Source organism: Polypterus senegalus, chromosome 6 (genome assembly GCF_016835505.1).
Source record: "Polypterus senegalus isolate Bchr_013 chromosome 6, ASM1683550v1, whole genome shotgun sequence".
NCBI classification, from domain to species: Eukaryota; Metazoa; Chordata; class Cladistia; order Polypteriformes; family Polypteridae; genus Polypterus; species Polypterus senegalus.
This window is the reverse complement of record NC_053159.1, coordinates 108,884,383-108,909,349: the sequence shown is the minus strand read 5'-3', so window position 1 is coordinate 108,909,349 and position 24,967 is coordinate 108,884,383. Positions and strand designations below refer to the sequence as shown.

Below are 24,967 nucleotides of genomic sequence, written 5' to 3'. Positions count from 1 at the left end.
TTGCATTTGTGTCTCCCATAAAAGCAGCTTCACTTGAAATCACTTTGTGATTGTGCACGGGTAAAACGTCCGCTGAAGTGTCAGATTCTTATTTAATTCTTCTGCTTTCTGTATCTTCTGCATTGCATTCAGGTTACCCTGATGTTTTGTCTCATAGTGCCGTCTTAGATTAAATTCTGTAATTACAGCCACATTAGCTCCACAAATGAGACACACGGGTTCAGTAAACATATACTCAGCCTCCCATCGGTTTTAAAGGCTCTATTTTCAGAATCAACTTTTCTCTTCAGCATCGTGTGAGCTAGCTTCGCAATAACTTGCAGCATCATAAGCTAGACTTGATTAACGCGTAAGTGTTCGGCAAGGCAGCTGAAGCGCTGCATTATGGGATCTGTAGTTTATTGTGTTACCAGCGCTTCATATACCGGGCCATTAATAACAATAATACAGTATATAAAATGATCTCGGGCGGATATAATTACGCCGGGCGGATGTGGCCCGCGCCCTTGAGTTTGACACATATGGACTAAATAGAACTTGAAAAGATATATTTTTTCAAATGTGATCGCAATTCAGATAGAGTTGGCGCACTACAGCCTGCATGCCTCAATAAGTCATCCTCCCTCGCTCTTACTTTTTACCGTTCATCTAATGAATACACTGAGTATGGCTTTACCAAAACAATCATTGATGGCGAATAAAGTATCCATTATTCGAGTATGTAGATCGGGATATATATATCATATATATATATACCCGCGTATCGCAGCGAGAGTAGTGTGTTAAAAAGCTAGAAAAGAAAAGGGAACATTTTAAAAATAACGTAACATGACTGTCAATATACAGTATTTGTTTTGTGAGTGTTACTGAGTGTTGCTGTCATCAAGGATTTGATTATCATTATTTCTTTCAATCAGGTTCGTATTTGTAGGATGTGTTGTGTTCAAGTTACATTCCGTGTTTGTCAATCGTTGTAAAGATGACAGGTTTCATTCATCGATTCGTTTCTTACTGCATCAATAAACAGCTCGTCTTCTTCTTTATCTGAGACCTGACACACTGCATGCACGGTTTTTTACACTGTCTTCCTTTAGCGGGACATTGACTTTTTCACCGTGTGCTTTGTTTCCGCAGTAGCTGGATTTATGAATATGCTTGTATTATACGCTTCATATTTTTGCTGCCTTTTCAATTGTGTAATTCGGTTTTTGTTCAGCGCTCTTTGGAACTGTTGCTTTTTATCTGTGCACTGCGTCAGTTCACGTGAGCCGCTCGGTGTACATGCATCGAAGGTTCCCAGCTGTGCTGGTGCCATCTCGTGCTATGTCCATGGCTGTATTTAATGTTACCTTAGTCCTGGCACTTAAAACTTTCTCGCAGTTTCGCTGAGTTTGTGTCAAACACCACCCTGACCATCTCATCTTCCTCTGCATAAGCACAGTCCTTCACCCGTGAATATTTAACCGTGGCAGTTTGCTATTGGATTGCCGCTGACGGACGGCCTTATATGGGCAGGCACTAAATTACAAGCGCCAGTGGCAGCCTGTCTATGAACTTAATTTAAAGTGTAGGTTTACATCGTGCTTTGTTTCCAAGTAGCAGAACTCATGAATATGGTTGTATATGTCACTCGCCGCTTCTTATTGTTTAGCTGCCTTCTCAATTATATAATGCATGTTTTCTTCAGCGCTTTTGGAGGTCTTCCTGGTTTTCTATGTACTGCGTGATTACGTGGGAGGCGTAATGATGTCACACGAAACTCCGCCCCCACGGCGTTCAAGCTCATCTCCATTACAGTAAATGGAGAAAATCAGCTTCCAGTTATGACCATTACGCATAGAATTTCGAAATGAAACCTGCCCAACTTTTGTAAGGAAGCTGTAAGGAATGAACCTGCCAAATTTCAGCCTTCCACCCACACGGGAAGTTGGAGAATTAGTGATGAGTGAGTGAGTGAGTGAGTGAATGAGTGAGTGAGTGAGGGCTTTGCCTTTTTTTAGTATAGATATATATATATATTTATATATATATATATATATATATATATATATATATATATATATATATACACAGAAAGAAAGGAAATTATATATCTGTTGTTATAGTATTTCAAAGTTCAGTTTCATTATTTCAAATGTGTGAAATGTTGAACAATCAGAGCAAATTATGATCTTCCTTCTGCCCTGTCTTTTAAACACTTCACTGCATTACATTTTAATACTCAAACTATTTTAAGTTGTATTCTGGTGTTACAATCAAACATAAAAACCTATTTTCGCTTACACTTAAATAATTAAAATGTAAAAAGGATTAGTATACTATATAGTAACATTTATAGAACAAGGTTGTTCTAAACAACCCATATAAGTGTACATTCTAGTTTTCAATTTAAAGATGTGTTTAGTTTGCAATCCCCTCACAAAAAAAGTTGCAGAAATACATTCTAAATAGAAAATTTATTATAAAAATGGATTTTTTTTTTGTTTCATTTTAAAAAAACAAATTCTATTTGCGTTTATTCTGTACTGTACAACTGACTGGGCTAATGTGGAATTAGGGTTACTAGAAATATGATTAATCTAGAAGTTCAATTAAATGAATTAAGAGATAAGAATTTGATAGGAATAGAAGCCATGAACATACTGCCAATTTGTAATTGTAATTATTTAGCCCTGTTCTGCTCTGTAACGCTGAAGTAAACTATACAGTTTCAAAGAAGAAAAGTAATGAGGTTTCTCTATTCTCAATACGGGTCTTTAAAATAATTGCAAAATGACAAAATATATTGGGGTGATGGTCATGATTCTTTAATATGATTTTTTCTGTGGTGTATATATAGTACATTTGACAGTGCTGCTACTTATTATTCCTTTTTTATTAAAACAGCTTTATTGTATTGATTTAACATGCAATATGCAGTTGTTACTTTTTTTCTTCCCTTTTAATTTGGATTATATATATAATAAAATCATTCTGTAGCTAGCTTTGTATGTACTAGTAATGAACACGTTTCTAGTTTCTAATTGTCATCCTTATAATTGTCTTTTGTCAAGTACATTTTTCCAATCTCACCTCGATTATGTTTTTATTTTTTTCTTTCAAATGTAGCCTATTGTTTGAACATTATGCTTGGATTATTTGGCTGTTTGCTCCTTTTTTTGATGGATAGTTTTCTAGTGATTAAGCGACACCAAAAAGCAGCTTATATGAGCAAATAAAATGCATTAGCATACAATGAATAGAATTAGAACACAGCTGCAATAAAATAAGTAGAAAGAGAACAACAAATATTACATTTAAGCTGAAAACACTTATCTTTCATGACCTCTGAATTGCTAAATAAAAAGCTACCATTAAAAAAACTACCTGTGCATAAAACTGTAAACTGGAATAAAACAGCGTAAGTCTTCTTACATGTGAACTCAGTCTCATCTCCTGTACATTTTGTTATTAATATGATACAGAATGCTTCCCTATCTCATTTGTGAGGTTCATCTCTAAAGTTACAAGCATGAACAACATTACCTTTTATTTACAATTGGTCGACAGCTAAATGGAGCAGTGGTTGAAAACTTTACTGTTGATTATACACTTCAAATAGTATAGTAATAGTATAGATATATTTGTCTTTGGATCTTACTTTGTCTTTTAAAAAGAATTTATTCAGATTGGTCTTGCTATGAACTTAGCTGTTCTTGACAAGTGGACATCATTCAGAATTATTCTCAGTGTGTAGGAACACATTAATAATTAATTAGGGAACAGCTATTACACACTTGAAGCAAGAAGCCAGGAGGAGTTCTGCTTGGGTTTAATATGTAACACATAAAGCTTTGTTCTTTTCTATTAGAGAACACTTGAAAAATCAAAGAATGTTCCTCCCATTTCTTCCTTGTAATTTCTGGGAATACATGAGAGTCACTAACAGTTGTGCACTTGTACAAAATTTACTGTGTACTGTATATACTGTAATAAGTCACGATATTCATGTTTTATGATATTTTCAAAGCCCAATTCCATGTTTGCATTGCAGGGACAGTGTTATTGCTTGAATTCCCTTTGCTTACATGTGGACTTAGTTGCCAGAATACATGTCAGAAGGGAAACCTGACAACTTTATTATTATGTCCCATATAAATCAAATTTCGAAGAAAAATATGTCATAGCCCAAAGCTAGCTCCGCACATTGGACATCATTTTTAAATCTTGCTTATCCAAGCCTGCAAGTGTTCCATCTGTCCTTTGAGCAGCTATGCAACGTGTGTCAGAATTTAAACTCAGTTAACCTGTATGTGTTCTTCTGTTCATCTACAGTGCAGCCTCCTGGAAGCCCTGGTCCTATGACCCGACATGAGTCATATGACAGTTTGGCATCAGATCACAGTGGGCAGGAAGATGAAGGGTGGCTGTCTCAGGTAAGGCTCTTTTGACATTACCATAAATAATGGATATTTTTACTGACGTGCCAATTTTATTCACAATCATGTACACAACATATATTGTAATTCTAGGTCTGAATGTTCCAACAAAATTAATTATTTATCCTTTTGTCAATAAGTAAGCAATGTTAGCTATCTGTGTACTACCTCAAAATGGATCAGCTTAGAGCCTTGGAAGTCTTAGTTGTGCTTTAATAATTTCCTGTCCATTACCCTTTAGTTTTAGTTGGCACTTTGTTGCACTTCAGAGGAAATGTGTAATTGTTTATTAATTAAAGCTGCTTTTGAACATCTGAAATAGTGGGACAGTCATGATGGATAGTGTTGCAGATTGGAGGCAGAGAATGAGATGAAGTACTTCAGGTTCCACATCACAAATAGTGTACCAGGAACAACAATAAACCAAAGAACCATACTGCCTTCTCTGTAGTCACAAAGGAATTTAACTTGATTGAGATAATAAGACTAGTGATTTACAGCAAATCTGCATCATATTAAAAAGTAAATAGTTAAGATGAATTATGTAAGGCATGTAAAGCATTCTAAGGTTCATCATATCCTGAATTCTGATAACTGATGCACATTAAATAAATACATTAAAGAAGACGAAGTTTCTAATCATACAATTTTCCCACTGTTTCCAGTATCATTACCTTTTACTATTATTATTGTTATTTTAATTTGCGTTCTTTGCCAAAGTAAACACAAAAATGATCCAGATATTTTGATCTAGTAGAACTGTATTAATCCTTGTTTAAGCATTTCAGTATGACACGGTATACTTTAAAAATTATAAACTACAATGTTTGCTACCTTGACAATTGCCTTTCCCGATTCCACTTTTTACCCTTGTGAAAATTGTACTGCATGGTGTGTTGTGTTTTTAGCTTAGCCATCATTGGAGTGTTTTTTCTTTATGGATTCCATGACATATGCTGTCATATTGGTTTGCCTTATATGGTACATCTATTTTGATGGCACATCCTGATTGTGTTTCACACACAGAACACTAAATGAGTTATATAGCTTTTGATACTTCTTCTAGTTTCTTCAGTTCTTATTTTTAGTTTTGCCTAAAATATTTATCTAATAGAAAAGACTTTCTTTGTACTGTGTACTATGTTGGAGTGTCCTTAAGGAAGGACTTACACTGACTTATTTTTTGTCTGAACATATAACGGATGGATTTTTTAAGAACACCATTTTTTTTAGAAAATCCATTCACTTTTTAAACTGCTTTTCAGTTTTCAACTACTCAAGCAAGACATCTAAATATAAACATGTAGTTTGAATGCTAAACTGAGAACTTTTGAAAAAGGTTGTAGTGGTGTTTTTTATATTTAAAATTTAATATCAAAAACAAAGACATTTAATTTAAATATGCTTCTCCTTTGCTTTACTTTTTGAGCAGGATCTGTATGTAATGAGTGCTGTCAGTGTGAAGTGGATGCAATATGTCATTGTGGAACACAGCAGGAGGGATTGGGGGGAACATCTGTCCATAGCCTGAGTGAAAACTGCAGTGGCATCTGTTTATCTCTCGGCTCTGCAACACTGATGGTGTTAACTGGAAAAAATACAGCAATCCTCTTCTGTGGCCTAATTTAGGCAGCTGTGTGTTTGAAGTGTCATTTAGCTTGCTATTAAAAATTAGGGGCCTCCAACATGTTTGTTTTGTTTTAAAATTTTACTTCAGAGATTCATTTGCTGTTTGCTTCTAGAAAATGAAATTTCTGAACAGTTTGTTCAGTTTTGTTTTCATTGTCTTGTCCATTGTGTAATTTTCTTAATAGACTGATTAAATCATTCTAAACTGCAATAGTTTACACCAGATGCGTATTAGGAGATACAGATTTTTTTTTAAATCGTTCCTAGAAATGTAATTAGTTTTAGTTGCCAAGAATCTTTTTAGATTGCTGTTGAAATTCAGCAGGGCTTTTAAAAAAAAAAATCACCTTTGTTTTGATCTTCAGTGTACTGGCAAGGTGTCAAAAAACTACAAAAGTGACTAGAAGCTTGCAGGCAAATTTGAGTTGAAGCTGTGCAGTTTAGGGCCGTGGTCAAACAGTCACATGTTAAAAGCTATAATGTAAAAATATTTACATGAAAATCAATAATAGTTTTTGTTTTATACTTCAGTATGCAAATATGAATGACATTTCAGAAAGTAGTTTTAACTTAAGATTTAATTAAAGTACATTTAATAATTTTTGCTAATCATTAATTGCAATGATTTTGAAGAATTAATTGGTTAGTCTGTACTTTTAGATTTTTAGCTGCATTTTTTTTATAAGAAGTCTCATTTTATACAAATTCAGATTTAATTTAGAAAGTTGATTGATATATTTACCAAGTTTCAGACTTTAAAATTGCTATGCACATTTATTTATGTGCCATTTTATTTTAATATACAATGTGCCTGTTTTTTCTTTTGTTAATACCAAATGTTTGTGCTATGTTATTTTTGTTTATAAATAAAGTCAATAGCTTTATCTCAAACACTTTGGCAAATTTGGCTAACAAATGTCATCATAATATTTAATAACTGAGTAAATAAGCTTGAAATTGAGCAAGTTAGCCATTTATAGTGCAGTATCTACTGATAAGCAGTGGAGTTGCAAACTACATATTATAACAAAATATAAGACCTTCAAGCATATATTAAAGGTGCACACTATAGTTCATGGTTAAAGTCCCCATGACTCTGAAGTAATAATGTTATGTTTATGTTATGTTATGATAACTTATGATACTTTCTACTTTAAGAAAGTTATGGTTTAAAGAGCAAATAAATGACTGACCAATATTAAAACAACAATGGTTAACATTTTTGTGTAAGACTCTGTTAAAAGAAACACACTCTCCATTCTTGCAGTTAACATTTCTTTTTATGCCTTTCTTCAGGTTAATTTTAATAGACACAATTGCTGTTATTGTACTAAGTTTTCAGTAATATCCGTAACTTATTATAATTTTCCAAGCTTTTCCCAGAAATGTTTGAGTTCTTTTTCCAAAGAAACGACACAGTTTCATTATTGCTTTCAGCTAGATTTCCTTGTTTAGTTTGAGCACCTTTTGTACTTATATGTTGGATAGCAACTCAAACTCACACTGGAGGCATTATGAGTGTGCTTGGGAGTCTGCCTTATTTTTCATTTTCTCAATCAGACTTTTCAGCTTTAACATCTATGTATTGCATTCATGTTGTTTATCTGCCAATTTCTATTTCTTTCTAAGCTTTTGCTTTTAAACAACATTAACAAAACTAATTCTGTGCCAGTTACACACACACAAATTCTGCATGTTGGCTTCCTAGAAATGTTTCTCACACTCTAAGCTTACAATGCATATTGCAAGCTTAATGTTGCAAGCGTACTACATAGAAATCACCTCCAGAGTTTGGCAGTCCACCAAATGCTCATTGTCCACAGCACTGAATGGTGAAGGTAGTACTCTGAAAAGTTTTTGACTAGAAATTTGCATATGATGTATCCTCTATACAGATTGGGTTCCAAATGAAGAATTTAGGTTGGTTTGTCCTTAATATCAATCACTGTGTGTTTTTATTGATGTCTTTTCAAATAATATAGAGGTTAACATATTATAGGCAGTACTGTTCTGTTCTGTCTGTGTGCTGTTCAACAGTGTTGTATGGATTTCATTGTTTTCTTTATTGTTACCATTTGTGAATCTGGTTGCCCTCATCAAAAGTTTGAAACTGATATCATAACTTAAATTGATCTGATGCCAGTTCATGCTGCTAAGCCTGAAATCAAGCCAGGTACTATGGTGGTCTGTCATACAATCCTCCACTTTTAGTGTGGTATTTTCCCTCTTCTTGAGAAGACCAGCTGCAGGTTTCCATGAAAACTCACTTAGATGATTGTGGTAGTAGTAGGCCAGGCATTCTTGGTGTGCTGCTCACCATGATCTATCCCAGTTTTTTTTTGGCCAGGCCCATTGTATAGAGTTTTAGTTGTAGTCGTGAAGTAATGGACTTGCTAAGCAAGTAATTTGAATCCATGGCCACATTGATTTCCCATACCTGTTTTCATAAACACTGGATAACTGCTACATACTTCAACTGTTTTTACTAACACCATCATACTGTACATGTAAATGTCTGCACAGATGCATAAAGCAGTGCTATTAATTACATTTTGTTCATTATATTAATTCTTCAAATATGGCGAAATATATAGGAGTGTCATCTTCCTGCACAGAAAAATATTTAATGTGTACTGCAGTATGGTATGAAAATTTTCCTGAGCTTGCTATTTATTTTACTAAGATTTATTTCCTGATGTTTTGGAACCTTAAACTCTTCAGTTAAGATTTCTAACCACATTTAAGTTGAGAGCATATTGCAGAGGTGCATCTCTTTGTTTAAGGCGAGAGTGACTATAATATATTTATAATGTAATAGCTAGAACTTGCAGTAGTAACTCTGTGTTGTCTAAAAATCTACAACTTTTGCTGCTTTTTAAGTTCCCTTTAGAAAAGAGCATTTTTGAGGATTCTGACACATGCAGTACAGTATGCTAAAACTGAAGGTGCAATAATTCTATCATAGATAAATAGTTGTTGCTGTTTAGTAGTAAGGTTTGAAAAATTAGGCAAGATATCTACTGGTTTAAAAGTTTGAGGAATCTCGTGTTCTTACAAGCCCCACCCGATAAGCAAAAGAACATGGATGTGCTTCTTTAATATTAGAGAATAGTAACTACTCCTTTTATTTGTCATATTTCATTGCTGTTTTTTAAGTGACCACAACATCATTTTGGTTTGACAGTCTGTGTTAAAAATAATATGTGCTGAAAATACAGACATCCAATGTGATCTGCTGTAGTTTGCAGTGTCACTTGCACTGTGAAGTCCAAGAATGTCAAGTCATTTTGTGTGAATGAGTGGTGGCACTGTTCAGTCAGATGCTCCACAGTGGTCTGTAGCCAGCAGAATTAATCTAAGGAGACCTGTGAATAGCATTATTTTGGTTCAGAACTGCAGGAGATCTGCATTACACTGGAGAGCCTGCAGCTCTACTACGATGACAATAAAAGTTGGCATCTGTTCTCCTCCCAAGTCACTAAGGAGCTTTCACACAGAGAATGTAGTTTATAAAACATCTTTATATTAAAAATAGAGATCTGTTTAAGAAATGCAGGTTTTATTTTTAAATTTAGTTGAATGATGCATTTCTGATCCTGTTTTTGCTTTAGTTAACTGAAAATGCATAGTTATTGTGATGTTATAGGTTGACCTGCCCTGAGGGTACAGACAGAACCCACAGCATGCATCTTTATTCCTGAAAACTAAAAATAGTCTGTTGACTGAGTAAGGTGTGTCTCAGGACAAGGAAGCATAGTCTGCACTAACGTTTGTGAGACAAGAGGAGCTGTCAGAGGTCACAATTAACAATTAGTGTGCAGCTTAGGTTAAGGAGCGTTACTTGTCTGTGTGTCAATGGGTGTTGTTTAGGGGGCTTTATTTCAGTAAATCCAAAAAAATTATTAACATCATTTGAGCAATAGCTGCTTAAGACACAAGAGTAGTAGGTGAGAAGAATTTTTTAAATTTCCGAAGTTCAAATGGTCTAGCTTTGCAATGTTTCCTTAACAGTCATAGGGTAGTAGTTTTAAGGTTTGTTAGGTAAACAGCAGAGGATCATTATAGTCTCTATCTTTAATAATCTTCTGTAAGTGGCATTTGTGCATTATTTCTAGTGAACATGAAGGGTAGCACTGCTAAATGGATGTTTTTTTGGGGGTGAACTTGACTCAGAGTGGAAAATCACTGCTTCCGGTCAGCTACAGATTATCCTAGAATATGAGACAGGCATTAAGTATCATGAGGCAGAACTTAGAGCAGTAAATACAACACAATGGAAGAAGTTGAGAGTCGAATGCATTGTAGGTATGGGACAAGGAAGAAACGGCCCTAGGCAGTATACAGTGGGTAAGTGTATATACCAGCTGTTAAAGTATATTTTACTATTATAGTTTTACAGTCATGCCACTTACTGTAGATGCGTGCAAATGGCCAAATAGTCAAATCAGAGGTATTCTATTATCCAAATGAATACAACATCCTTTAACATTATGATCACAATTTATGACATAAATTCTCACCTCATTCAAACCCAGTTTTCTTTGTAAAGTTGCTGCTAGTGGTGCAAAACCTGAATCTTTTTTTTTTTTTTACTTATTTTTTAATTTTTTTTCTATATTGACTTTTTTAGTTTTTTATGGCTGCTATTAACTATTTTAGGTGGAAATTGTCACACATACTGGGCCACATAGGCGGCTATGGATGGGGCCACAATTTCAGTTCAAGACAATTCATCCTTCTGGCCAGACTACTGTGATTTCATCAAGCTCCTCTGTGCTGCACTCACAGGGGCCAAACGATGGGCAACAGCCTTTACTCGACTTTGTCACAGACGATTTAGATCTACATAGCCTGAGGTATGCAGATATTTTCTTCTTATATCTTGTTTATATTCAATACATTTTTACTGTTACAGGTCTATCAACACATTGCTTTAATATTTTAAAGTTTATTTAAGATTATTTTTATGTTAAAATTAAAAAAGATTTCAATATGAAATATTGGAAGACATTTCTTAGTCATCATTATCTCCCACAAAATGCATTTTTGGATGATAGGGACTGTTGTCATACCCATCACAACTAGACAGGATACTAGTAAAACACAGGGTCCTCCTGCACATATACCCAGGATTGCTTATACAAGTCCAATATATAGTCACCAGTTAACTTAATTTCCATGTTTTGGAATGTAAAACAAAGACTGGTGTACTTGGAACACCACCCATGTTGAGTCTGTAGCTGTAAGGCAGCTATGATAACCATTACATCACCATGCCATTGTAAAATTATATACACAGTGTATAGTGAATTAACATAATAAATAAAAAAGTTTTCCTTCATTTACAGTGTTTGTGGATCCATTAGGAAAGTGGCAGTTATACTTCATGGATTAACTTGAATAGATCAAATGCAGTTGCTTTTTATGATGACAAGAATAGTTACCATTGCTGTATTTGTTGTTAATAAGAACATTTTGGGAGGAATTGTCCTTTCATAGACATTGCAGTGGTTTCTATTTTATATAATAAACTTAATAATAACTCTAATTGTCTGCTTCATTTTGGATTAAAGGATTCAACCTGTACGTTCAGAGCCAGTCAGCATGCCTGGATCTTCAAGACTGACCACTGATCGCAGAGGACAGTCCTCCATTATCGATACAGGATCAGGTAGGGTAACAAAGTGTTCATGGTTGTTTACTTTCATGACTCAGAGATTAAATGTAACCTGCACTACAAGAGTCACCAGTTGCTAGATTGCTAAGTTGACGTTTACAATTGGGTGTCCATTAATGAGCAGACTGTGTGGCCCTTTGGGAAGAGTGCGTGTGAGTGTCATCTGAAGCCTTAATTGACTTTACGTGGAGAGTGGCAAATAAATGAGATGCCATGTCTAATTTTATGTTGTTACTCAGGCAGGTTTGAAGTAGCTGACCCTGTATTTAAAAGCAAGCTCATTAGAAAAAGCCTGTTCAGTTTGCTTTAAAGCAGACCATAAATTTTTATTGCCTGACTTGAACCAGGAAGTGATTCCCTAGATTGGACAGCCTGTCAGTGGAGTCTGCAGGAGCTTTTATGAGTCGATGCTTATCTGACTGCTTGACTGCTTGTTGCTCAGAGTTAAAACTGGTGTGGCGCCTTGGCTTATCTGAATAAATCGCTTTGTCCTGCCTTCAAAAGAGTGCAAGTGTATGTTTATCCTAAGGATTATAACTGTTGATCTTACAATATGTTTTATAGCTTGTTTCCTATTAGCAACAGGTTTATTAGGAGATACTCTGTCTACAAATGAAATGTCCATTGTTATTACAATATATAGCTGCCTCCTATAGTTGCTTGCTGCCCCATAATTATGAGAGCTGAAGTCCACTTTTTTTGCAAGAGCTTTAAGTAGAAAGATACATTAAAAAAAAGCAAAAAAATATTAAAACAAGATATTTTAAATATTGATATTTATGTGGTGATGATTACAATATTCTAACAGCTTTTTAGTTTCATTATATTGCTTGAAAAAATTGACATTGTGTGTGGAAAATAGTTTATTTTCCCCAAAATATAGCATGGTATTAGAAACCTGTACTTTAAATGATCAGTATTAATATCTGTGCCTAATCACACATCTGAAATGTGCCATCCAGACAGGGCTTTCAGTTTTGATAAAAAAAAATCTTAATCTCTCTGAGTTTGATAAAAAAAAAAGAGAGAGAAATTCCTTTGATTTTGTCTGTTATGACTTGCTAAAAACACCCGGTGATTTGTTCCCTGAAAGCACTTTGCAATTCAAGACGTTTTGTTTTTACACACATTATCTCACACAGTCCATCTCATTTTGTAAATGCCACAAAGATACATGATTGTAACTGGCTGAGGAACACGTCATTGTTGATGCCATGATCAGAATACATTCTCACTTGTTTTCATGTAATACCTACCATCATGGATTTCTTATCTTTATCCTCTGCCTACTGTTCTTTTGTGCTTTATTAGACATTAAATCTTGTAGATTTATTTAATGTAATGAGAACAGATTGAAATTCTACATTAAACTGCATTGAAGACATTTAAAATATATGTGTCTCCCTTCTTGCCCCTTTAATTTATACAAACACACAATTATACACATGCCCATTCATATATACATACATATATGAATAAACAGAAACATGAATAACATTATTGTAACTGCACATAATAGTAAAATAGTATGCTGTGAGTGATCTAGGAGTAGCAATTGCTGATGGAGTTTCTACCTCCTTTCTGAGCATTAGACATTCAGGTAGTGCACAACTGTGAAACTGCTAACTGTCCGATCCCCCAAGTACTGCTTCAGGCATATACTGACAGGTTTGAGTACTGCCTAGTTTCTTTTTTTTAAACTGACCAGCTTGGTGTCTGGAAGGCACACATGAATGAAATCGTCCAGTGTGCTTGAGTGGGTTTCGAAGCCACTAGAGGTAACTGATATGGTCTGGAGTTCTTGACCTGAACCCTGTAATTACTTGTAGAGGATAAAGGTGGTTTGTTCTTGATGATAGTGGCCATATTCAAGTCTGTGTGATTATGAGAGTCCTCACTCAGGACTATTCTCAATAATCAAAGAGTTTTTCAAAAAATTCAATAGTATTTATTTCTTTCTTTGTTCCCACGGGGCATCTCCACCTGTGCACAAAAGATGGGTACCACCTTGAGGCGTTTTAGAAGATGACTCTGCATTGACTGCTTCCTTTCTTTCTGCTTGGCTTTTTAGTTTGATTGTGCTCTGGTTATTTAAGAATATTGGTCCTTTTTCAGTTCCCGAGAATTTTTGGTTTATACTCTTAAAATGAATTTATAACTGCTTTTCACAATGCCACTATTTTACAGGAAAACCAAACTAACAAGAAATTATTAAATATGTTGCAGTGCTTTTTGTTTTTAAGACTTTCTCACCCATTGATTGAATTTACACAAGATATTTAGAAGTGTCACTATTTAATATTTATTAAAATACATTGACTCGCCTCAGTATATTCATCTTGTTAAAATAAATTTCCATAATAGTTAACTTTTCAGGGGCGTTTTATTGTGAATTGTTTCAGTTAAGTTGGTTGTGTTAAATAAGAGGTGGTGTGTGTGTATTTTGCCTACACCAAATTATATACAACATCTAAACATCATATTGAACCTTTTATTTAACAAAATGATATTTATTTTTTTCTGAATTCTGACCTTTACCATTGCCCAAAATACATTGCATTGTTAAGTGGCAACAACTTGTTGTTTTTATTGTGTGCAGAAGTAACTTGCTATGACTGGATTGCCAGAAACAGATTAATTATAAAATCTTATCATTTTAAAATCCAGGGTCTGTAATTGTAACTGATAATGATGGAAGGATCTGTACACCACACTAGCCTAATATTTTGGGGATTTTCATTATATCTTGCTGCCTTTCTGCAGTTTTTTACACAACATTATAGATCTCTATTTTAACAAATGGTAATGCTGCTACTTGAGAAACTGTATATCAGAATGCTATGGTAATGAAGAGATGTCACTTTTATATGTAATTGGTCACTGAACATTGTCAATACATTGTATGAACAGAAAATATTTTTTGGTTTAGAACAATTGGTGTATTATATATAATTTATTGTATTAGATGGGCTTTTTATGAAAAAGTTCTAAATTATTAGCCCTGCAACTCCTACAGTATAACACTTGCTGCTTTGTACATTTCAATTTAAGTGCTTCATGTACAATGTATAGTTCTGACAGTATTTCTCACTCCACGTCTTAGAAATTAGACCAAGATGATTCACAGCTTATTTTCATCAGTTGCTGTAGCATCATTAATTGGTTCGTTATTTCTTTATCTTTTTTGTAGTGTATTTCACAAATGATATTATCAAAGTGTACGTTACAAAGCACACAAAAATGTAACTCAAAGCAGTAAGATAATAAAGTGGACCACAAGATAATGGAAAAGCATAATGATAAAAAAATAAGGGAGTGTCTATAAAAATAAATTGCATGTATAATAAATAACTAACAGTTGATAAACAGCACTGTATAGAGTTAATTTCACTGTTTCAAAGATTAATTTCACTGTTTCAAAGATTAATTTCACTGTTTCAAAGATTAAAACAGGCAAGGACATAACCAATCTCAAATGCAAGAGAGAAAAGTTGGGTTATTAAGTGTAGTTTGAATGTTTCACTCACAGACAGAGTCAGAGAAATTGACTTTTAGAGAATGACTGTTCACCGTGAGTTATATAACCAGGCATCGGGGTGGTGATAAGGCTGGCATCAGATGATCTCAGTGGGAAGGGGTCTGGTAAATTTGATATCATGTAAGTACAAAGTAAAAGCAAAAAAATATATATTTTTGATAAGTGAGAAGTCAATTAAAATGACACCTTTTATTGGCTAACTAAAACGATTACATTATGCAAGCTTTTGAGGCAACTCAGGCCCCTTCTTCAGGCAATTGAAAAGTGAATTCCGTTTATCACATTGCACCTGAATAAATGAATTATTGACCATGGAAACTATGCAGACAAGTGCTAATAATTATCAAATGTATAGAAAAACACAAAATAAGGTACAATTGGCAGATTTATCTGCCTCATCTTCACAAGTTCTGGCAACAAGCTAGCTATGGAGTCATTGTCAATTTTAAATGCAGCATGTGTTTCTAAAATCGTCTGTGTAAAACTGACATTTTGATTAATACAACAATAATTTGGAAATAAATAAGGTGCAATGAAAAAAACAGGCTTTTCACTTACATTTTCTGACCTGCAGTAAAAATACATACAAGTAATAATTAATAATAAATAATTAGAGTGGAAATGTAATTTTACTTTGACTGCATAAAAGTACACAACGCCTAATAAAAATGCATGTAAAAATTGACTTATTTTTAAGGTAGAACACTTCAGCCAAATAATAAAGTTGATTTTCTTCTTCTTATCCTTCCTCACCAAATGCAGAAACATGTATATTTATATTAAAACCAGTTGCTGTACTTTTATAATGAATTATGTAGTATATGATTGCAGAGTGTTTTGAAAGTTGAGTTCACTTGATTGCAATTTTTATTCTCTACAGTAGGTTTTCCATCCTATCCACACATCTGCCATAGAACAGTTCTGAAGTAAACAGCAGTTCCACTATGAGGAGCAGAGGTTCCCGTGTTTTCACATGTCCTGATCTGTCAGATGTAGTTGTGTTCCTCTGCTCTTTCACATTATCCCCCAGATGGCTCAGATTGGAAGGGTGTAAAATATGCTGACAGATGTCTTTCTAGATTGTTCAGAGATGCTCAGCAAAGTTGAGGAATGTGCTTTAATGCTTGTTGTGATATACATTACTATTACTGTGTGTTAGAAAATTCACAGACAGCTCCTTTCTTGCAGAACATTTGTAGATTTTTTGTGCTTTGTGAATCTGAAAAATAGCCTTCTACATACACTTTTTAGAAGTCTTTTTTTTAGAAGTTGCCATATTACCCAGATCCTATAGGCATACTTTAAGCAATGCCTGTTACCAGAGTGTAGTTTACTTAAAAAACAGAAAAGGAGGAGTTGGCTGATTAATTGCTATCACTAGCTGTTGTACTCCTTGGTAACTGCAACATGTGTAAAATGTAACACTAGGCCAGATAGTGTTCTGCTATAATTAAGCAAGTGAGTAGGTTTAAAACTGTTAACATTTAGCTTTTGGTGAGAACTTACTTATTGTTTGTAATTAATTTGGGACTTGTAGCAGCTAAAACCCAGCCAGCTGTGACCTCCAGGTGACTGAGATCCTGGGAGAGCACATCTTCAGATTTTCACAGATAACAAATGAAAAGACAAACTGAGGGGGAAGTTATTGGAATCTAAAAATTAGCAGCATAAAGGAAATAACTTTTTTTATTGCAATTAATAGACATTCTTTGTCGTTGTTCTTTAGACTTTATATTATTTTTCTTCAAAATTTCTGAATTTAATGCAACATGTAGTCATACAAGTATTTCTGCCTATGAATTATGTCACTACATCAGACAATTTGCAAACTTTTTTTTTCTTTTTACAGAGCAGCATTTCATGTACAGTATTTACACCTAAGACTATCACCTATTTCTGTTTTTTTTATCCTGCCGTTTTTATCAAGCAGAATATGCCCTCAAATAAGATTCTAATAACTAAAAAATACTTGAAAAATCCAACAGAAATATAAAACATAATATTTTCCAACCCCTTCAATCCAGTTCATGGTTGTGGGGAACCAAAGCCTGTCTAGGCAGCATATATACTGATATACATATCCGTGCCCACACTTACACTGAGGCCAATTTTAGAATCACCATTTAACGTTAACCACCATTTCTTTGCAGATGTGGGAAACCCACACAGACTTCGGCAGAATATGCAAACTCCACACAGATAACAACCAGTGAGATTTGAAAAAAGGACATTGTATGCATGCTGTGGCAGAACTATACATTCATGTTGCCTAATTCAACAGAAATATTTCATAAACATATTTTTCTTATCAGTATCATGGTTGTGAAATGCATGGCTTCACTGCCTTCAGCAGTATAACCCTGAAATAATCCTTGGGAGGTGTAGCTTATGTTCTCCATCCATTCATATCAGTTTCCTTACACAGGTATGCTGCCAAGGTCAGTAAATTTGTGACATCCTGGTGGGCAATTCTTTGTGGTACTTACCTTCCATATTATGCACATTTCTGTTTGGAACTGGCTTTGACTCCTCAAGCTTGAGAAACAGGTGTCTAAATTTAATTGCTAGCAGTAAGCCTAAATGAGGTATGTTTATAATGTATAAATAATATTTAGAAATTTTCTTTTGAATATCATTTTGTGGATACTCCATCAATTCATTTTAAACCAGTTAATCCAGTTTAGGATTGACAGGACTAAAACTGGCTATCCCTGCAGTATCAGATGCAGTGTACAAACCACCTCTGGAGGAGGCAGCAATTCATTGCAATATATACTCATGTTCACACATCCACACTCACTCATATCAGATCAAATTGCAGTTAGCAGTTATTCTTACAGGTTTGGGATGTGAGAGGAAAACTGAAGTAACAACATAAAATTCTCAGACCTGTTGAGTATAATTAAAGGTAAGAGAAACACAGTCTATCCTGGAGGCATCAGCCACAAAGCAGGAGCTGTAATCCACTGACACACCAACAGCCAATATATTGTGACCGCAGGGAGACACCAGTGAGCATCAAACCCAAGACACGGTAAAATACCAGACATTTTTTAAATAAAATAAGTATTTATTCTTCTAAGGCACTCTTCCCAACCCTCTATCCAGCAAATCTGCCACAATGACACAATGAATAAACAATTTACAAATAAATCTTCCTCCTTCCTCTGCTGATTGTTGCCTGCTGCCCCTATTCTCTGACTCATTAATGTGATGCAGCAGGCTCCCTGGGAATGCTTCCGATGTCACGCTATGTCTTCTGGGCCGTAAAGAATGTAAGGAGATTCTCCCTTGACAGTACCCTGTGTCGCACCCAGGAACCCTGACAGAGCTGCAATTCTGGACTCCAACTCCCAAGCACCTCTATGTGTGTCCCGACTGGGCTGATATATGAGTACCACTGCCATCTACAGTGAGGGGGATGGAACTGCTCCCAAGTTCCAGCTTCTGTTGGTCCATCCATTATGTTATGCCGGCTAGGCACAAAGTTATCTCTTTATCCAACCAGCCAATCCATCCTTCATTCATCTCTGGCCCTCTTTCCGAGTAATAAATCTTCCTCCTTCCCCGCTGGGATGCCCATTCTCTTCATATACTACAATCAACAATAAACTAAACACACATGTCTTTGGGGATATGGGAAATGCAAAAAGTCAAATCTCCACTCCATTATGGCATCCAAATTTTAGTAGAATGAAAGTTACACTTTTGCTTTTGCCTCTTTGAATATGTGTAATTCATTCTTGTTTCATGAAAATCTAATTTGTTGTGTGTTTAGAAAATGTTTAAAAAAAGAAAGATCTTATACCTTGTCTGCTATATAAAAATTTTAAATTGAGCAACTGTGGTTTCACTTATATCTGTTGGTTTTGTGCCGTAGGATTGGCTACTGTCCAGTGACAGATCATGCTTTGTGCTCACACATGACTCATGGAATAAAAGCCATTTGAAATTTCTGTTATTGTTAAAGAATTGTTCATAGATTTTCAATGAGCAAAAAAGTGGCAATGCCAAAAGAGTTTTTAAAATTATTTTTGTTTTGTTTTTTGCCCTCAAATAGTACTTTTTGCTGCCCTCTCTAATTTAATCTGACATATCAATGGCAACAGTTTCACTGATCCAATTTAAAGGTGATTCAATATGGAAGTACAGTTGAATCTAGAAGTTGGAGAATCTCTGCATTAAGAGGCCTGGGTCATGTTAGAAAGAGAGAGAAATGGGAAGGTAATTCTTTGGTAGATCTGAAAGTGAGCAAATGAGCAAGCCACTCCATCTTTTTAAGTAGATTCAAATACAAATGAAGGTAAACCTAGGAGACATCATTATGCTGTTCATTTCAGTTCTTTTGGTACATTTTGTTCTCCCTATTTATTCCTCACCCAGGTATTATTTTGACCTGTTTCAAGTCTTTATTATGGCATTATTATGGGTGTGGAGAAATGCCATAAACTGATGCTTGAAACTGAGTAATTCTGATGGAAATGTTAAATAAGTATATTACTATAGAAATGGTTTTAAATATGGAAGAAGACTATTGTTACAGTAGAAATACTGAAATTGTAGAAGGCTGTAGCATTGACACATGTTCTATTTGTAGAAGCAGACTTAGTATTGCAGATGCTATTAAATATTTATAGTAGTGTTCTCTAAGATGATATGAAGTATCAAAAACCTGGTGGAAAATGGGAATGAACAAGTGAAATATCTCAGACATTTGAGAAAGTGTATATTCATTAGCCACTTTAGACATCTCTTAAGTTTTTAGCTAATGTGTATTAAATTTTTAGTCTGTATGGCCAGCTTGGTGAGAACTTGATGCTATTTATACAGTTTATGCAAAATTATATTTAAAAATTATATTTACAGTGACCTTGCCTTGAATATGTGGGTTATGAAGTTGGATGAATGAATGTAAATGCCAAAGTTGTGTGCTGTTTCCATTGAATCAGTGTGACAGTATAGTAGACAACATATAACTGAACCTCCATCCATTTGGTCCCCTGCATACAGTATGCAGATATGATTTTTATTTTAAGATTGGATCTCATTTCTGTCTTAGAAATTGTGCATTCAGTTTGATACTCTATAAATCTTATTTCTAAAAAAGTGAATGACAATGTAACTTATCTCTAAATAATCTCTAAATCTTCTAAAATAGTTTTTGAGATTGTTATGGAAACTGTTTTGAAAATTCTGGTATCCCTAAAGAAATATATGGTATAAAACGATTAGACACAAATTCACCCTGGTTTCCTTGCATTCTGAGGCCTGTGATCTCCTTAAAGAGCAAAAAATCCAGTCCTTATCATAAGTAATCTGTTCTTGGCAATGGAGACATGGCCTCGTATAGCTTCTTTCTGGGAATTCCAGCTACTACCTCTCAAATTGGGAGATGCAGCATCTCCACCCTGAAGACCCCCCAGTAAAGAAGGTTTTAAAAAGTTAAAAATAATCATACATTAAAAAATTGGAAGTGGTCTCCCCCAGAATTTGTCATATACTTAGATATGGGGATGACTATTTGGAGTAAACTGATTATATTTTTATATCATGTACATTAAACAACCATCAACAACAAATAAAAATCATATTAATAATATATTGAACAATTATTATTAAAGTAAGGTTGAATAAATCAAGCTCTGCAGCTGTATGAATAAAAGGTAAAGTACCACTTCCAGTTAATGGAAATAGCCCAAAAGTTGCTAGAAATCTACGTTTTGTACCTAATACTTGTATGCAAAATGTGGTTAACCTAAGTGAAAGCGTTATTGTGTTAACATATCCACACACACACACACACATGTGCACGCACACACACATCCAAAAATGGTATTTTTCAGACTCAAAGAGTTCTAAAACATTGAGATTCATCAAAATTTTAAAATGGAATTTTTGGAGGATTCCAATACTTTCCCTATACTTTGTATATGAGAAAGTCAGGGAGGTCAAAAATGTTGAGATTTTGATGAATCTCAACATTGAATTTTTGGACGATTACAATACTTTCCCTGTACTTCGCATACGAGAAAATAAAAAGCAAATGTGTCAGTAAACCATATATGATATGTTACTATAGTGGTTCTTCAACTAGTCACACATGCTAAACTTTGCAAATATAAGGTGATAATGCAAAATTTAGGGTACATTTGCTTTCATTTATTTTCCATTCTCCAAAATGTTTCATCATTCATTGCATTAGTCCCTTGCTGTGTATACTTTGCACTGTTCAGTCATGATACTTAACCTTTTGGTTGCTCATCACCTTTCCTATGTGACTGACTTTGATGTGGGTAATCCTATAATCAGATAATGGAAAGTCGAATGACTAAGGTTTTGCTACTGTTATGCTTTCTTTCTTTTAGCTGTTGCTAAATATATGGTCTTCTTTGTTTATTTTATGATTCTGCTGATTTTGTTTGCTGCTCATCTGTCAACAGTCTTTTCGTGACATCTGGCCCCTGTTTGAACCTCTCATGCTCCTCTACACAATAATATTTTTTGTCTGATCTTTGTGTATTTTAAGTACTTTTGTTTGTGCAACATATGGCCAAATATGTTTCAATGTGCAGACATTACTTTTGTAAAAAAAAAAATTTCAGTTACCAGTGGTGACCAGTGCTGCTGGAGTGTCGTGTGTGTGTCAGCATCCACTGGTATAGTTGAATTGATTGCATTTTTTATGATGTTTTCAATATCTTGGTACTAGTAATACAAACAGAAGATAAAACAGAAGAGACTTGAGAAGGGATTGCTACCTACTTCCTGCATGTAGTAGAGCTCCTTTTTAGACTTGGTAAGCTGACACAAATGAGCATTCCTAGCATCCACATAGGTTCTCTGCACACAGCTACTTAATTGGTCATTTTTAACCTTCCTGCAGCAAATTTACAAAATAATAACTTTCCTATTTGTGCACCTCTGTAGTAAAAATCATTTAATTAAATTCTTAGTGGTAATTTTCTTTTTTGTACTAAAAGAGGTATTATTGTTTTACTCTCATTCTTTTATTATTTAATTTCAGAGTAGTTTGTTGTGACCATCACCTTTTAAAAATTCAACATCTGCAGCTTCTGTTGCTGGATATTTTTCTTCTGCTTTCCAGAATTTTCTCAGGTGTGGGATGACAGCTAGTAATTTCCTGTTCTGTATCAGCAGATGAATTTCTGCATTGGAAGATGATATCTGCTCACCTGCCTGCCTTTGCGACAGAGAAATCCTTTGTTTATTCATTTATCAGGCAGATTAACCCTAATGAATATGGCTTCCTGGTAACAGATCCAGGTGACAATAGCACTGTGAGGAGAAAGGAGAAACAGGGTCAATTCTTATTTCTTTCTTCACTTGAAAATAATGGACACATTTGTGGAAGTGTGTTTTAAATCACAGAAGGAACGCAAAAAATGCTACTAAGAAATTCCTCTGTGTTGTGTGTGTGTGTGTGTGTGTGTGTGTGTGTGTGTGTGTATTTTAATGCTATGCCATTCTGCCATTCCTGGTGCTCTTTTCAAATGTTAACACTATAAATTACTGAGATAGATACTACAGAATGTTTTAGAGGTAAAAAAAATTTAAACAAACATTTTCTTTTTACTTCTTTGCTGTTTGTTTTACTGTTAGAGAAATGATCCTCATGGATTTCATTTACAAGTTCGATATACATTTCAGTGTCTGATTTTATATTGTATCACACTATATTTTGAAAGTCATATATGGCTATTACTGGGAAGAATGTTATACTGTTTGAAGGGAAGTTAAGGTGATTATTCAGCACTGTTTTCTATTTTAGTTTGTTATAACTCTTCATCATCTCAGTATCAGTTGTCCTTATTATTAGTAGAATCTATTTATTAGAGTCTAGGTAAATAATGTTAATTTTAACCATGTAAGATGTCAAAATGTTACATGCTGTGATTATAATTACATATTTCTTGCTCTCAGCTCTAAGTACTCAGATAGTGAAGTCACATTTTTGTATTATTAACAAGCAAATACATCAAACATACCAAATAATGCTTTTTGTACCTTGACAGTCTTGTGCCTGAATGCGTTAAATGTTCTTGAATAATACCACATTCTGGTTCAGTCTTTCCTTTCTGTGGGGTATGATTTTTGGCATGATTGGCAAATAGTTGTATTATTATTATATTGGTTTTACTGCATTGAGAAGTCTGTTTAATGATCTGCAATCGTGTACTGTTGAATTAAGCCTTTACTTTTCACTTTGATGTCTATGTTTTAACTCGGTCTAATGCATCACATAAACTACTGAATTACTGAGGAAAAAGTATATACTTCAGTTTGGTAAGAGCTTGAGAAAATCTGCAATTTAGAATAAGAAAAAGAATGAAACTACAAATGTACAATCATTGATGAAATTACCCACTGTGGCACGCGGCTGGGGGTGGTACCCAGCCGGGACGCCCAGGAGGACTGGAAGAGGTCTTGCTCCTCCTCCAGACCACGATGGGGCAACCGCCCTGGTTGCTTTGGGGACCACGGGTAGAGAATTTGGAAGCTCAACCCGGTAGGGGCCCGTGGTCACCGCCAGGGGGCGCCCGAATGCCTACAGAGCCCTGGACCTCAGCACTTCCACCACACCCGGAAGTGCTGGGGAGGATTGGGGACACCCGGAGTGCTTCCGGGTATGCAGCCAGCACTTCCACCACACTGTCGAGTGCCGGTGGAAAATTGCCGGAAAGCACCTGGAGCACATCTGGGTGACTATAAAAGGGGCCGCCTCCCTTCATTCAAGGCTGGAGTTAGTTGAGGAGAAGGACAGAGCTTGATGGAGAAGAGAGGAGTAGAGGCGGCCTGAAGAAGTGAGGCATTGAGTGTGAGGCCTGGACTTTGGGGAGTCTTAGGGGTGTTGTGTGCACTTTATTGTAAATAATAGTTGTAAATAAACATGTGGTGGTGCCTTGCAACATGTCTACCTGTCTGTGTCCAGGGCTCGTTCCACACCACATAAATAGTGCACTAGCAAAAGTAGCATAATCAGTTATTTGCAGATGGCTTTTGGAGCAGAACTATGAGCACAAAATGCAGATTTCTCATCAGTGCCAAAAATTGCAAGGCCTGATTAGAATTTACTTTAAAAGATAGAAGTGATCCAGTAAACTACAGGAACATAGAGGTAGGGACTGGTTTGGTGACGGTATACCTCTACACTGAAATGTGGAGAAGGAAACAATCTGCAGACAGTACAAACCAAAAATCTTTACATATGAAGTATGGTAGAGGAAGTGCCATGAGTCAAGCATGATACTGTATGACACTGTGTAGCTCTTCACTATTTATTGTGCAACCACTTATGCCTAAGGTGTCCCGCTGGTGGGATACAGCCATATTTCAAAGTTGTTTCAGTATGAGGCAGTAAACCTACAACTCGCTTAAAAGCAATGGTATTTTACATACCCAAGGGTGTCTTCTTTCAAATAAAGCATAAGTTTCTATGTTGTCTGCTTTTTTTCATTTTTAATATATGCTATTAGCGCATGTATACCCCAAAGAATGTGTCACAACTGAGTCATTCTGGTTTTATCAAAGATCTCACCTACTTCAAGCCACATACAGTGAAAGGCTCATTACTATAGGATGACTGATTTTCAGTCCATTCTAATGATGTGTATTTGTCAATGATTGGTCAATTGTATTCCATGTCACAGCGTTAAAGTTAGGAAATGATTGCTTCTTTGACAGCTT

General features: G+C 35.1%; 1 protein-coding gene across 4 annotated transcripts in view; it reads left to right on the top strand.

Annotated features, from left to right (window-relative positions):
- The window catches only part of bcas3 (BCAS3 microtubule associated cell migration factor), an 846,307-nt gene that overhangs the window by 471,848 nt on the left and 349,492 nt on the right, over window positions 1–24,967 (top strand). For all 4 annotated transcript variants that reach the window (XM_039756733.1, XM_039756734.1, XM_039756732.1 and 1 more), the window contains 3 exons: window positions 4,315–4,415; window positions 10,707–10,903; window positions 11,621–11,718. In XM_039756733.1, coding sequence (XP_039612667.1) covers window positions 4,315–4,415; window positions 10,707–10,903; window positions 11,621–11,718 — 396 coding nt within the window. The remainder of the gene's footprint in view (window positions 1–4,314; window positions 4,416–10,706; window positions 10,904–11,620; window positions 11,719–24,967) is intronic.